The sequence below is a fragment of the Dreissena polymorpha genome, chromosome 5 (assembly GCF_020536995.1).
Source record: "Dreissena polymorpha isolate Duluth1 chromosome 5, UMN_Dpol_1.0, whole genome shotgun sequence".
NCBI lineage: Eukaryota > Metazoa > Mollusca > Bivalvia > Myida > Dreissenidae > Dreissena > Dreissena polymorpha.
Window position 1 is genome coordinate 35,160,776 of NC_068359.1, and position 16,369 is coordinate 35,177,144.

The 16,369-nt window shown below is 33.4% G+C and overlaps 1 protein-coding gene across 8 annotated transcripts in view; it reads right to left on the reverse strand.

Annotated features, from left to right (window-relative positions):
- Positions 1 to 1,101: 1,101 nt before the first annotated feature.
- The window catches only part of LOC127881598 (uncharacterized), a 71,698-nt gene continuing 56,430 nt past the window's right edge, over positions 1,102 to 16,369 (reverse strand). For all 8 annotated transcript variants that reach the window (XM_052429597.1, XM_052429595.1, XM_052429603.1 and 5 more), the window contains one exon: positions 1,102 to 5,226. In XM_052429597.1, coding sequence (XP_052285557.1) covers positions 5,124 to 5,226 — 103 coding nt within the window. In that variant the 3' untranslated portion in view covers positions 1,102 to 5,123. The remainder of the gene's footprint in view (positions 5,227 to 16,369) is intronic.

Genomic DNA, 16,369 nt, shown 5'->3' on the forward strand with positions numbered 1-16,369 from the left:
AAGAGTTGAGTTAATGTCTTGGCCATTCTACTATAGTTTCTTCTTCCTATAACGCTAATTACTCCTGATCAACATTCAACTTTTTTGACATTTATTGAGTTTCCTATACGCCTCATAGTGCATGTCCCCTGAGTGATATAAAAATGCCGTCGTCAAACCATGAATAGTAAACAATAATTAACAGTTATGTAACAACTCAACGTTTCAGCGCGGACAAAGAAAGATGGTAGTGAAAAACGGCAAAGTATCAATAAAGGACATGGACAGAAATCTTACACCCCTTAACAATCATTAAAATGGGCCCCATGACAATTCCATATTTTTTGTCTGGTTATTGTACTTGAAGAGATAGGCGGGATGGAACACGGTGGCGCAGTTAATAACAATTAATGCTCCCAAGTCAAAGATCAGGTTCCCAATTCAAGGTACATATATTTAAAGCTCATTGGTCAAATGTCAGGGTCACAATTTAAAACCAATAGCACATCGCCCAGATCGAGTGGATTTTAAACATAAGTTGGCTTTATCAACATTGATTGTGATACCCCTTATAAATTTTTCTGACACAAATTTGCCGATTATGGGTGACATTTCACATAATTATGCATAAATGATAAACATATAGACAGGTGAGACAAAGGTTAAGCAGACCAGTCAGGTTCCTTGGTTTACTGTCTTAGTCGCAGTTGAAACATCATATGTAAAATAATATCAAATCATCCTGTAAATGTTTCTGCCCTTAAGACCCGTGCACTAAGTAAAAGTAACAATGCAAGGTCAAAGGTCAAACATAGTCTTGAATGAAACAAGGATTTTCAAATAACCATGCTAAAGTTATCAACATACTTAAATGGAGTATTGCACGCTACATTAAAGTTCTTAGGTCGTACTGGTAACAATTCAAGGTCAAAGTTAAAGAAAGTTTAACCAGAGAAAATCTTCATGGATAGTAGTATCTATGTAACAATAAACGCCAGGTCCAGACTCTTAAGATTTGTTCCGCCCCTTAACTGTGTTAAGAACTTTGTTTTGTTCAACCTTGTGTAGTCTTAACTGTTATCACATTACTTTAACAACGCAATATAAAAATATACATGGCAATTCAAAATCATATTTATTCAGCATTGTATATGGTTTAAAAATGCAAACAAGATAATTAACATATGCATAAGGACTGTACATATCACAAATGGTAATTCTGATGCACCTTCAAAGGCAAAAGCAACTTCTTCAGTGCACATGGTATAAATGGCCAAACCATATTATACATAATTTAAACAAGGGTTGTTTGTAAAACATGCATGCTCCCCATATGGGCTGTCAGTTGTAGTGGCAGCCATTGTGTGAATATGTTTTTTGTCACTGTGACCTTGACCTTTGACCTAGTGACCTGAAAATCAATAGGGGTCATCTGCCAGTCATGATCAATGTACCTATGAAGTTTCATGATCCTAGGCCTGATTATTCTTAAGTTATCATCAGGAAACCATTTTACTGTTTCGAGTCACTGTGACCTTGACCTTTGACGTAGTGACCTGAAAATTAATAGGGGTCATCTGCCAGTCATGATCAATGTACCAATGAAGTTTCATGGTCCTTGGTGTTACTATTCTTGAGTTATCATCTGGAAACCATTTTAGTATTTTGAGTCACTGTGACCTTGACCTTTAACCTAATGACCTGAAAATCAATAGGGGTCATCTGCCAGTCATGATCAATATTTCTATGAAGTTTCATTATCCTAGGCGTAAGCATTCTTGAGTTATCATCCGGAAACCATTTTACTGTTTCGAGTCACTGTGACCTTGACCTTAGACCTAGTGACCTGAAAATCAATAGGGGTCATTTTCGAGTCATGATCAATGTACCTATGAAGTTTCATGATCCTAGGCCTAAGCATTCTTGAGTTATCATCCGGAAACCATTTTACTATTTCGAGTCACTGTGACCTTGACCTTTGACCTAGTGACCTGAAAATCAATAGGGGTCTTCTGCCAGTCATGATCAATGTACCTATGAAATTTCATGATCCTAGGCCTAAGCATTCTTGAGTTATCATCCGGAAACCATTTTACTATTTCGAGTCACTGTGACCTTGACCTTTGACCTAGTGACCTGAAAATCTATAGGGGTCATCTGACAGTCATGATCAATGTACCTATGAAGTGTCATGATCCTAGGCCTAAGCGTTCTTGAGTTATCATCCGGAAACCATCTGGTGGACGGACCGACCGACCGAGCGACAGACCGACATGTGCAAAACAATATACCCTCTCTTCTTCAAAGGGGGGCATAAAAAAACATCTAAAAAAATCATCCTTTTTTTCATATTCAAAACAAAAATCATACATGCATTATAAGGTGAAGGCATATATTTTGTTCAAGGCACATACACACGTTTCTCCGTTTAAATTTCTCCAAAATAGTAGGTTATTTTAGAAATTTGTATAATACATATTGTTCTTATTACAGTGAAATAATAATTGATGAATTATGCAATATATTTCCTGTGAGTTCAAAATGGAGCATCAAATCTGAGCCTACAGTATCACAGGTTCAATTAATCCACACATTTAATACAACTTTATCAGCTATACATTTACTTAAATACTCATTCCCATTATAACTTATTTACTCAGATTTGTTGCGTTTGTTTTAAGCTTTTTATTATAAGTCTTAATTTGATAGCTTAAAAACATGGGATCTTAAGAGCTCAAATTAATTAACAAACAAGAGATGTGTTTGTCAGAAACACAATGCCCTGTGTGTGTGTTTCAGAGTTTATTTACAGGTCCTACTGGCCTCTTCACGAGGTTACGGTAGCCCGACCTGCCCCCTATTGCGCCGTTTTGAAATAAAATTTCAATATATCATTTGGCAGGTTTAGAAATTATCTCCCTTTTAAAGCTTATTACTTCCCTTAGATTGTATTTTTTGACTTTTGACCTTGAAGGATGACTTTGACCTTTCACCACTCAAAATTTGCAGCTTCATGAGATATACATGCATGCCAAATATCAAGCTGCTATCTTCAATATTCAAAAAGTTATGACCAAACTTTAACGAAGGGTAAAGTTTTAGGAAAGAAAAATACTATGATATTTGACCTTCGACCTTGAAGGATGACATTGACTTTGACTTTTCACCACTCAAAATGTGCAGCTCCATGAGATACACATGCATGCCAAATAATTATGAAGTTGCTATCTTCAACATTGCAAAAGTTATCAAACTTTAACCAAGGTTAAAGTTTTGAAACAGACAGGCCAAAAAGCTGCTATCTTCAATATTAAAAAAGTTATGACCAAACTTTAACGAAGGTAAAGTTTTAGGAAAGAAAAATACTATGATATTTGACCTTTGACCTTGAAGGATGACATTGACCTTGACTTTTCACCACTCAAAATGTGCAGCTCCATGAGATACACATGCATGCCAAATATGAAGTTGCTATCTTCAACATTGCAAAAGTTATCAAACTTTAACCAAGGTTAAAGTTTTGAAAGAGACAGGCCAAAAACAATATATATACAATATATATATATATATATGTGGATTACATGTGTTATTTTGTGTACATATGGCACAAACATAAAAATAATTGTCTTTTTTAGGATAACAATTTCAAGAGGAGGTATAAAAATCAAACAAGATTTTTTTAAGTTCATATTTTCTTTTGTTGAAAGAATTACTGTGTAATCACTAACAAATACCCCCCACCCTACCACAACTTCCTCAACACTCTACAGTATGAATAAGATGGTGTCATTTCCCTGAAGTCCTTAAAATACTCTAATATCATTTTTCAAAAATAGGATAATTTTACAAAAATTACTTATATGACATGATAGCGAATTAATTGACTTATATTAACTGGCAACCTCATAAAGAAAGTACATTCCAGGGACGTTTATTAGAAAATTTACTGTACCCTAAAAATATGTTCCTCTATTTTCACTGCTCTTCAAACTGAGCCAAAGAGGATCATACAAGTCAGGTTAAACAAATATCTACTGTTCCTATGAACATAATACTATAGTTTAAAAAAAAGTCACATGACCTTAACTTAAGTCATGTGACCAAAGCACAGTCACTCCATGAAATCCCCTTCAACAAGATTACACCAGTGAATGAAAATGGTAAAGTAATAAAGCATTTGGTTCCAAAGTTCCTAATATTACAGAAATCATTCTCAAAAAATGTAAGGATAAATAAATGAATAATATATGTTCCTCAAATAAATAACAGCAACAGAAGTATCATATACCATTGATGTGCAATTCTAATGGTTGAGATAAAATGAGTCTTGTTCTGAGAAAACTGGGCTTAATGCATGTGCGTAAAGTGTCGTCCCAGATTAGCCTGTGCAGTCCGCAGACTGCACAGGCTAGTCTAGGATGCGTAAAGTGTCATCCCAGATTAGCCTGTGCAGTCTGCCGACTGCACAGGCTAATCTGGGACGACACTTTACACACATGCATTAAGTCCAATTTTTCTCAGAACAAGACACAAATATGCAATGTATAGTGACAAGATTAATGGTTAAATGGCAGTTGTTTTTAGATATCCAGATATGTCATCTAGTTTTTCTACAATGACAGTATTATATTCTACAGTAACTATGCTTTTGAGTTCAGAGTTAAAAGTGTCTTTTCCCATCTTAGAATTTAATAGCAGAATATCTATTTATCACAAGTAAATTTTATCACATGCATTTTTAATATGTCTTAGAGTAGGATTCAAATATCCAGCTGCACGGAAATGTGCTGATCGAGTGTCTGTCACTATGAGTGCAGTGCTTTAATCGTACCCCGCTCAGAAGCAAAGTGAAAATGGCTCTATGCAAACAGCATAAAACAAGAACAGTCTGACAGTAGCTCACAGTCTGTTCAGGTTTCATGCTGTTTGCTGCTCATCAGTATTTTAGAGTTGGAAATTATCCTTAAAAAATTAAATATATTTAGAAAGGATTTTAATTTGATTGGATTTTGTAAGAGACTGCACATAGGTCAACATGTGTATCTGAGTGAGATAGGGTTAAACCATCTGTAAGTATAAGTTTGAATATTCAGCTGCAATGGAGCCAGAGTGAGTCCGCTTCGCTAACACTTAACAAGTCTTGTTCATACTGGAGGGATGTGAGTACGACTGGACTGCAGATGCCGGGAAGCTGGCTGAAATCCAGTCGTGGACAGACTCATGCTGATAAAGCACGCTTCCTGTAGCCTGCAATACACACAACACAGAAACTGTACCTGCAAGTCTCGCATGTTATTGACCAGGGTCCAGTGGCTCAAAGTATTAACGGACTGTTAGGCTAAAAGGCAGAGAACTTAATTTAACATTAGACACATATTTAAGTACTCCTATTTATTTAGAATTAAGACAATACGTTTTAAGCTTAAAGATTTAGATTACAAAAATAACTAATTCCAAAAGTAAACAGATGTAAGCTCAGCATGCCATTAAAGTTTTGAGCAACTGGAACCCTAAATTACGAATTTTACTTAAGACAAATGAATTAAGAAGTATAGCAACTGGCCCTGCCTTTGAAATTTCTTGATCACCGAATCTACCCAAATGAGAACATACTTTAGAGCTTTGATTTCGATTGGTTGGATTTTAAGGTTAGAAATTCAATGTCAATAATCATGGGGGTGTTTGGGACTTAAGATGCGATACAGTATTTGTGCATTAATAGAAACTAATATATCATTTTATCAAGTCAAACTTTTAAATATTCTTAAAAAAAAACTTTTCATTAACCAAAGGGTTTACAATTACTTCTATGTTTGGACCGCAATTACACACACATGAGACGACTGGATAATTGCAAAATAAATTCTACATATATTAACCCTTTACCACTTAGATACGTATGTTCACGCATTTGCAGTCCCTCAGAAAGTTAAATTAAAGGTTTCAGTTCCGACTCTTAGATACTGATGAGATCAAGGCAAACAGCATAAAACCTGAACTGAGTGCGAGTTACTCGCAGCTTATTCTGGTTTTATGCTGTTTACACATAGCCATTTTCACTTAGCTTCTGAGTGGGAAAGGGTTAATGTACTGTTTGGCAAATAAAGCTCAGGAAACTTTGTATTGGACATTTTCATTGAAAATTGCATAAAAGATTTATTTAATCCATAAGGTTAATTGCATCAAATGTATCACTAAAAAAATGATAGAAAATTAAAAATGATATTGATGTCATATCAAAAAATAGATAGCTCTTCATTTTTTCAATTAATGTTTAACACTGGTTTTTGCTAATTGTGAGAACAACTTTCATAGATTTAAATGCACGGCTTACACTTTTGGCAAATAAAGATTAAAATTATGAATACAACATAAATTGCTTACATTTAATTTTCCAAAGATATTAAAAACAAAAACCATTAACAAACTGTATGGAATACACATGTTCAAATATTAAACATAATAATACAAGTAACAAACCAATGTAGGTCAGCATATATGGTAATCGCGGGGAAAATGTTATGCAACAATCAACTATCAATATTTTCCCAAGAGTTGAAGCAGTCAGTTGGCATGATGACACTGACTTGGAAGGAACTTTTTTCTTGTAAACAATCATGGCATACTATGAATTGCACTGCCTATATACATGAATAATTGTGCACATGCAACCAAATTAACGTGCTTACTATACACTCCTAAGCATCTAGCATTTAAAGCAGAAATTATACATTATACATGGTACAAAAAAACTGTACTGTCACTGCAATATAAGTGACATGTACTGTTATGCATACAGCTTACGCATAAAAAGAAGATCAGTGAAACATAATGGATATTCCCCGATAATACACTCTTTCAAATAAATGGTAAGTTTGTGGAAAAGCCTTTTTATTCAAGTGGAGATAACTTGCTGAAAACAAACTCTGATAGACAAAGCATTGTCTACTATCTCCCCACTTTTGGGAAGCATAATAATCATGATTGCACACACAATATTTACCTGTGTATTACTCTCTATATGAGGCAGAAAGGGCCTTCGATTGGACCTGTCAACAGTATGTTTATTTGCATGCTAAGGTTATTATTTAAGTAAAAGTTATGTTACCCAAATTGGACTTAAAAACTATGACAGCTTTATTAGACAGTATCTAAAAAAAAAACAACATTAATTAGACTAAAAAAAATGTTTTTAATTTAAAGCCCCATTACTACTCAAAAATAACGAAAATGTCATACAATATTTTGTAAAATAAAGTTAAACAATTAAAAAAAATGTTCCTTATGGCAATTGCCGAACTTTCAACGCCAGATGTGGTCTGGTAAAATAGATGTTTGTAGATGCAAAATGCTTGTTTTTATTATTGTTTTGCATATTTAATTCCATTTTAATTTCCCGGGATCATATCTATTCATACGAGACATGAACACTAACATGGTACCATTTTAGTGTTCGTGTGTCATATGAATAGATATTTTCGAGGGAAACTAAAATGGAATTAATTGTGTCACAAATAAATAAAAATGAGCATTTTGAATCTACAAAAATCTATGTAATCATACCACATCTAGTGTTGAAATAGTGGCTATTGCTATAAGGAACACGTATGATTGTTTATGTGTTAACTTTATTTTAAGAAATACTTTACGAAATTTTCGTTGATTTTGAGCGTTATAGAGGCTTTAAACTACATCAGTTTTGGTTCAAATAATGGCGTAACATTATAATTTTGGAACATAAGGACTAAACGGTACCGTCCCTGTTTATTTGAATAATAATTAGAGCAAAAATAATTATAATAATAATTTTTAGTCTCAAAAATAGAAATATTAACTTGTTATTACACATTATTTGTTTTTTAAAAACTATATGTTACTAATTGTGTTTATATTTAGGTTAAAAAAATTAAACATACATAATCAAATTTAAAACAATTATTTGATCATAAAGGCATTGAAGCACACACAGATTAGAAGGCTTTTACATGGGGCAAAAAATAAGTGTCCCTGTTCGGAGAAAAAAAGTGAAGTATTAAAGTTTGTTTGTCTTTTAGTTACACTGTTCACACTTTTCTCGAACTCTGTCACTTGATGAAACATTTTATGCTGAGTTCTGTTGAATTTTTTTCAATGAATTTGACACTATTTAAAAAAAAATTGTTACTAGTGCATATGTTTTTTTCTGTAGAGGTTGAAGAAGGGAAAAACATGATAAAGGTTAACAATGATTTTGACAGAATATTATTTCATCAAATAAGGATCTTAACAAATGATTCAATCTCTTACATGGATTTGTTTTTTTTAAATTATTTTCAATAAAGTATAACGATTGCTTGTAAATAGTTTTTAAAGGCCAATTTTTTCTTATTTAATATATGAATATAAACTTATATGCATTTTTTTTGTGAGAAGTATACTTGAGAAACACAGGTGGGTAGCGTGTGGCTATGATATTAATTAGTGAAAACATCATTTTGAATGATAAATAATCATATTATAACGAAAAATTAACTTTTCTGGAAAAAATAATTTCACTATCAAATATATATATAACAAGGTATGCAACTCAAAATCAGCCCAAAACGGGGTGCATCGCTTTGAACAGCCATATCTTCATCAATTGTGCAGCGATTTTCACGATCTCGGTCTTATTCAACGCAGAAATGAATTTTCTTTCTGGAAATGTATATGTCTTGCAATATTTTTACAAATGCTGGGTCAACTTTTAAGAAATAACACGATACACAACACGTATGACCCAGTTGACAGTGATCATGCTTTCTTTAGGAATGAAATCCCCAGCTATAAAGACACACCTCCGCATTGGACCAATGAAATCACTCGTATGTTTAAAATGTCAGTTAGTTGAAATGTATGTAAACAAAGGTTTCAAACGGCGCTGGACAGTTAGTCTTGATGCAGAATGTAACGACAAGAACGGTAATAATGTTTTTTCATACGTTATATTGAATTATGGTATCGAACTACATGAACTTTGTAGGGAAGTTGCCCTTTACTCCGTGAAGGTATCAGTCTTAAAGACAGCATGATCACTGTCAACTGGGTCATGCGAGTTGTGTATCGTGTTATTTCTTAAAAGTTGACCCATCATTTGTAAAAATATTGCAAGACATATACATTTCCAGAAAGGAAATTCATTTCTGCGTTGAATATGACCGAGATCGTGAATATCGCTGCACAATTGATGAAGATATGGCTGTTCAAAGCGATGCACCTCTTTTTGGGCTGATTTTGAGTTGCATACCTTGTTATATATATATTTGATAGTGAAATATTTTTTTTCAGAAAAGTTAATTTTTCGTTATAATATGATTATTTATCATTCAAAATGATGTTTTCACTAATTAATATCATAGCCACACGCTAACCACCTGTGTTGAGAAATGTCAAAAAAACAACAACATACTATTAACAAAATAATTGGAAACATGAGTTGTCTTTGCACTAGTATTTTTTTAATACAAGAAATCTTTAAATGTATTTATTTATTTCCTAAGTGTAACATATAACTGGAATATATATCTAAAACTGTCACTATTTATGGACAACATTACTTTCATTTTTTATCAAACCAGATTTGAATAATGGCACCATGGCAGCAATAAGAAATACAAAGTTTTCATGGTTTATGGCCCACATATCACAGTTTTGTTTGACATAAAAATTAATAATAAAACTGATATTCATGTAAATAGATAAGCATTTTCGACATGATTTTAATGCTCTGATAAACATCCACACAATAAAACTTTTATTTATCTTATTTAAATGTATGTGTACATTGATACTTAATGGATAAATGATCAACATGTATTAACTATGTCAATGTTACATGAGCACTTTTACTCACAAACAAGAAAACAAATTTGGCTAAGATCAACTTAGTCAGAAACTAAAAGTAAACAGTAATAGGATGTTTGGAAAAATATACTGTAAATAAACTGTGACATTGACATCAGAAAACAGTGATATATATAATTTAAAAGTAAATCATATAAAAAAGTGACCCCCCAAAAAGTGACCAAATTATTTGAAGGAAGTTTTTTCACTTTTGCTATAATGTATAACATTTAAATAGGCTTTAAAGTGTATAGTTTCATCACCAGTGATGAAGCATTGCTACTTTATCAAAGAACTGGAGTTTAGGCATAATGTGTTCGTTTATTTCTACATAACTCATTAAAAAAACTCATCAGGAAATATTCATCAGAACTCGGCATCCACATGTTATCCAGTGACAGCGAAAGCCTGTGGTGTTACCTTTGTATTTAAGGGCCAGCCAGTTTTGACTTGTGAGACATCTATATAGATGCAGACACTCAGCTTTACTGGGCCATTCCTATTCAATATGCTGCTCAGTTCGCCAAAGGGCAGTCATTATGTACTTATAACCTTGAATTTAACTTTAAAATGCTGGGTATATGGCCAGTAAAAAGGTTTGTCCAAAAAAGAAAGATCTTAGCAAGACATTGTTAAGTCAATCTTGTGCATTATTTAGTGCTAATAAGGAACACTCTTCTAACACAAGATGTACATGTAGCCTAGCTTTGTTTTAAAGTGCCCATCACCACAAAAGTGTGCCAAACATGTGCAGAAAGTCAGAAACTAATAGTACACAAAAATAAGTAATGCTTTTTTTTATTTCAATATATATTACTGTACCAGTAGTTTTAGTTTGATATGATTGTGGGACATTAAACAAGAGGGCCAAGATGGCCCTAGTTCGCTCACCTGAGAGGAGTCGGTACATTCAATCTTTACCAAATGTCAAACTTGATCTAGATATTGTCCAGACAAACATCCTGGTCAAGTTTCATCATTATTTCATCTGGGAGTCATGATCAATGTACCTATGAAGTTTCATGATCCTAGGCGTAAGCATTCTTGAGTTATCATCCGGAAACCATTTTCTAAGTTGAGTCACCGTGACCTTAACATCCATTGTGTGAATACCTTTTTTGGCACTGTGACCTTGACCTTTTACCTAGTGACCTGATAATCAATAGGGGTTATCTGCGAGTCATGGTCAATGTACCTATGAAGTTTCATGAACCTAGGCATAAGCGTTCTTGAGTTATCATCCAGACACCATTTTACTATTTCAGGTCACCATGACCTTGACCTTTGACCTAGTGACCTGAAAATCAATAGGGGTCATCTGCGAGTCATGATTATTGTACCTATGAAGTTTCATGATCCTAGGCATAAGCGTTCTTGAGTTATCATCCAGAAACCATTTAACTATTTCAGGTCACCGTGACCTTGACCTTTGACCTAGTGACCTGAAAATCAATAGGGGTCATCTTCGAGTTATGATCAATGTACCTATGAAGTTTCATGATCCTAGGCATAAGCATTCTTGAGTTATCATCTGGAAACCATTTTACTATTTCGGGTCACCATGACCTTTACCTTTGACCTAGTGACCTGAAAATCAATAGGGGTCATCTACAAGTCATGATCAATGTACCTATGAAGTTTCATGATCCTAGGCCTAAGTGTTTTTGAGTTATCATCCGGAAACCATTTTACTATTTCGGGTCATCGTGACCTTGACCTTTGACCTAGTGACCTGAAAATCAATAGGGGTCATCTACAAGTTATGATCAATGTACCTTTGAAGTTTCATGATCCTAGGCCTAAGCGTTCTTGAGTTATCATCTGGAAACCATTTTACTATTTCGGGTCATCGAGACCTTGACCTTTGACCTAGTGACCTGAAAATCTGCGAGTCATGATCAATGTATCTATGAAGTTTCATGATCCTAGGCATAAGCGTTCTTGAGTTATCATCCGGAAATCATGTTACTATATCGGGCATTGTGACCTTGACCTTTGAGCTTATAGTGACCTTAAAATCAATAGGGGTCATCTGCGAGTCATGATCAATGTACCTATGAAGTTTCATGATCCTTGGCATAAGCCCTCTTAAGTTATCATCCGGAAACCATCTGGTGGATGTTTTTTCACCGATCCCGACCATTTTCAAACTCATCCGAGATATCAATAAAACCAATGTTTTGACCAACTTTCATGATGACTGGGCAAAAATTGTGACTTCTAGAGTGTTTTCAAGGTTTCTCTATAGCCAAATAGGAAAAACTGCCACTATAAACATATAGAGAAAAATGCCCCGCCCACTGGCGGCCATGTTTTTTCACGGATCTCGACCATTTTCGAACTTGTTCGAGACATCAATTGAACCAATGTTTTGACCAACTTTCATGATGATAGGGCAAACATTTTGACTTCTAGAGTGTTTACAAGGTTTCTCTATAGCCAAATAAGATAAACTGCCCCACCCACTGGCAGCCGTGTTTTTCAATGGATCGGAACCACTTTTGAACTCAAATAAGATATCATTAAGACAAATATTTTGACAAAGTTACATGAAGATTGGGCATGAAATGTGACTTCTACAGTGTTTACAAGGTTTTTCTTTTTTTTGACCTAGTGACCTAGTTTTTGACCTTGCACAACCCAGTTTCGAACTCGACCGAGATTTCATTGGGACAAAGCTTCTGACCAAGTTTCATGAAGATGAGACAAGAAATGTGGCCTCTAGAGTGTTTACGAGCAAATGTTAACGGACAGACGGACATATGACGGACAAAGACCGGTCACAAAAGCTCACCTGAGCAATCAGGTGAGCTAAAAAACTACTTTGTTTCTTGAATAAGAGAGGCAGAATCTTTGAATCTAAAAAAAATTGTATTTGTATTTGTAAAAACAGAAAAAATGACTCTTTGTGTCTAATCTGTTCTCTAAAATTGTCTCTTTTAAGTTATGTTGAAGCTTAATTTATTCCCTTATCATACTAAAATTGACCGTGGACTGTACTTTAACTTTTAAGTTTAATTTTCATTCAAACTACTCCACATGTGTGTCCTAATATGTAAATATGTGCACCTAGCTTTAAAGCCAAAATCTAGACATAATGACTACAAACTTTGTTCTAGCTGTACATTTTATTTAAACTGCAAAAGAAGCTCTTTGATGTACTAAGTTACACTTGGCTTTGAAAAAAACTGAATTGTCCAATGACAAGTAACTCTCAGCAGCTGGTGCACTATACCTGCATACAGTCTTTATTTACCTGTCTATGTTAATCATTCAAACGGTGAAGTAAACGTAAGATTTGGGGAGAGTCCGCAACTGTCACGCACACGTATACCTCTTATTAGCCATACGATAACTGAGCAGTGGTTTCAGACGTACTTGAATCTCGTGGTGAAAGGGACCGAGGTCTACTTTATCGCTAAAATTGGCATCAATACTAAGTCCACACTCTGTTATATACAGGGATAAACTACATTTGCTGAATAACCAAACTGTGATGTCCATACTCTTTTGAACGTTCTTACAGACTAAAAACTTCAAAACATAAGATTTAAGGATCAAAACATGCTGACTTTTTCTTTTAACTCCCATTCTAACATCTTAAAACAGTAGATTTTAGGATCTTTACAAGCTCACTTTTTTCTGACTCATATCAAGGTAGTTAGCCGAAATTCTGTATGAAGAAACCACACATTTTTTTTCCAGTTATAATTTCTAGGAAGGAAACTATCGTACATTGTTCGTCTTCTAAAGAAGTTTGGAATTACAAGATATTCAATCAATGTCTTCAAATGAAAAGATTTTCAAACACATAAGAGAAAAGAAGTAAAACTCATGTTAAAACATAAAAAACCTGTTAAAACATTGAAACAATATTACAATTACAATCCACAGAAAGCTATAGTATCATTATGTTATTTGCCCTGCAATTCCAAAAAGCTAAATATACAAAGAAGACTATGACAACATGGAAAGCCAGTTATCTTCCATACTGAAGGTATTGAGCTCAGAGGTGCAAGACTGAACTCTAGTTTCTCAACATGACGTTTCTGGGGTGCTGTCTGCAGGTGGAACCTAAACAACTGGTTACGTAGTCTCCTGGGTTGAAGTTGAAGAGAGAAATTTTTAATATATACTAATTCTTTAATTCTAATACTCGCTGATTCTTCTGAACTTGATATTAAATGTCATTATAATATTGTGAAACTATTTGGTAAATAATGCAAAAAAGTCTTTTTTACCTTGCATTGTGTAGTAAAGATAGTTAACAACCATGGTAACTGCAAATTTATGTGCTAACATTAAATTTTATTTAAAAAAAAGATTAATTTGCTTCAAAATTATCAACTGAATAAAGGTTACACAATCCTGACTAAACACAATATATTATTTCATTAACGGACATACATTTCTTTTAAAAGTGTGTTTTAAATAGGATCTTATTCTGGGTTAAGCAGGTGAGATACTTCTGCATTCAGGTTTTAAAAATGTAACACTAATATAGCACCAAAAATTCATACATGTATTTCATGACTAAAATAAAGATGTTGATATATCTTGAAAACATTTTGAACCTGAAAAGCTTCAGGCATACCCATGAATGTATTTTGTTTAATTAAACAAGTACACAGCTTTGTAAAGTATAAGTTAAGGCAACATCCAGAATGTGCTATTTTTTAAACATCGAAGTTGCATCTGAAAATGTCCAACTTTTCTATTGCTTTTTCCACAGAAAAACTCAATATCTCTTCTGTTTACTAGAGTTATCAATAATTGTTAGTTTACTTTTTTCTCCCAGACAATCATTATTGTTTAACAGCATGCTTTGTTCTCTGGGTAAATTATAATACATTATTTTCTTTCACATTTGCAAAAAACCTAAACACACAAAAACTTTTTTTAATATGTGCGTATCAAATGCTGTTGTATATGACTTCAACAGCTTCATGCAAATAAACTAATTGCATTAATAAAATATGATTCACAAAAGTTGAAAATGGATGATAGAAGGTGATTATATTCAACTGCATGCAATATAACAAAACTAAAATAAGGAAATTTAAGGCACCCATATTCCCTGCAGATTTAAATTATTCGCAGATAATAACACTCATAATAGTGTTATATATTGAATAACACTCCTCAAGAGTGAAAATTAAGTCCTTTTGAAACGAAATATAAATGCCAATTTTTAGATGTTTTATATAAAAAAAAATATTTCATGGATATGTTCTCAGTACATATCTTAGTAGAAATAACAATCCAAATGTGTCACACATAGGCAAATAGATGGGGAAAACAGTTTTGAGCATTCAAGGATATTAACTCTGTCATTTTTATCTACTAGTGAAACAGAGCTAAAATTACTGAAATGTGTGCATTATGACTCATTGGCAGGGAGTATAGATGCCTGGAAATATGTAACAGAGGTCAAACTTGGTGGAAGCAAAGATGGAACTGGGTATGAAATGTAGAACAGAACCAGTAAAACTTGATTTTACTACCTTGATCATGTTGACTAGGTTTTTGAATTGTTATAATCCTAATATCGCTCTCCTAAAACACATATTTCATTGATAAAAGTTTTCTCATCAAATCAACATGCTGTGCATAACTTTCAAAGTTTTGTGGAACAAGAGTTACTTTATACAAAATGAAATGTGTATTTAATAAATTAACGTTTCTAGTTATGTAAGCATCTACATTCTATTTTTTGTCATTAATAAAAAAATGGTCAAAAATACTATATATGGGATTTACCAAGAAATAGGGAATTCACTGGTAAACAATTCTAATTATCCCAAAATATAACACAAACATGCAACCATTTCCTCTGATTATAGTTCCAAAATGCATTCAAACATGCAAATCTATCTACTAAACAACAATGTGCATATATATTTTATTTACAGTATCAACTGTCAGATTTTGAAATTTAGAAGTTATTTCATGTAATTACCTGTCAACAGAGCTACAGACATGATTTTTGTACATATGAAGTTTCACAAAATTTCATCATCAAATTGCATATAAGTCACAAAAACAATAAATATATAATGATAATAATAAATTAGCATTTTTCTGCATTTTATTTCATTTTCCCATTTTACTATCTTCAAATGGCACCAAGACAGTATGACCTTTTGAAAATAAACATGATAATCAATGTTGTAAAGGTTCAAACAAAACAATAGGATCTTTCGGCAACTTCATTCAATATTTGTTCATTAACCCTATCCCACTTAGATACCTATTTTGACGCATTTGTAAGTCTCTTAGGAAGTTACATTTAATTTAAGACCTTTCTTACTAGATTCAATTTTTAAAGGCTTCATTTCCAACCCTTAGATACTGACGAGCAGCAAACAGTATAAAACCTGAACAGGCTGTTCTGGTTTTATGCTGTTTGCACATAGCAATTTTCACTTTGCTTCTGAGTGGGGAAGGGTTAATAAGGAGTACAGTCCCAAATATTAGTGAGTTGAATTTGCATATTTGAAGTTGCTCTTATCATGGTATGATCAGAAGG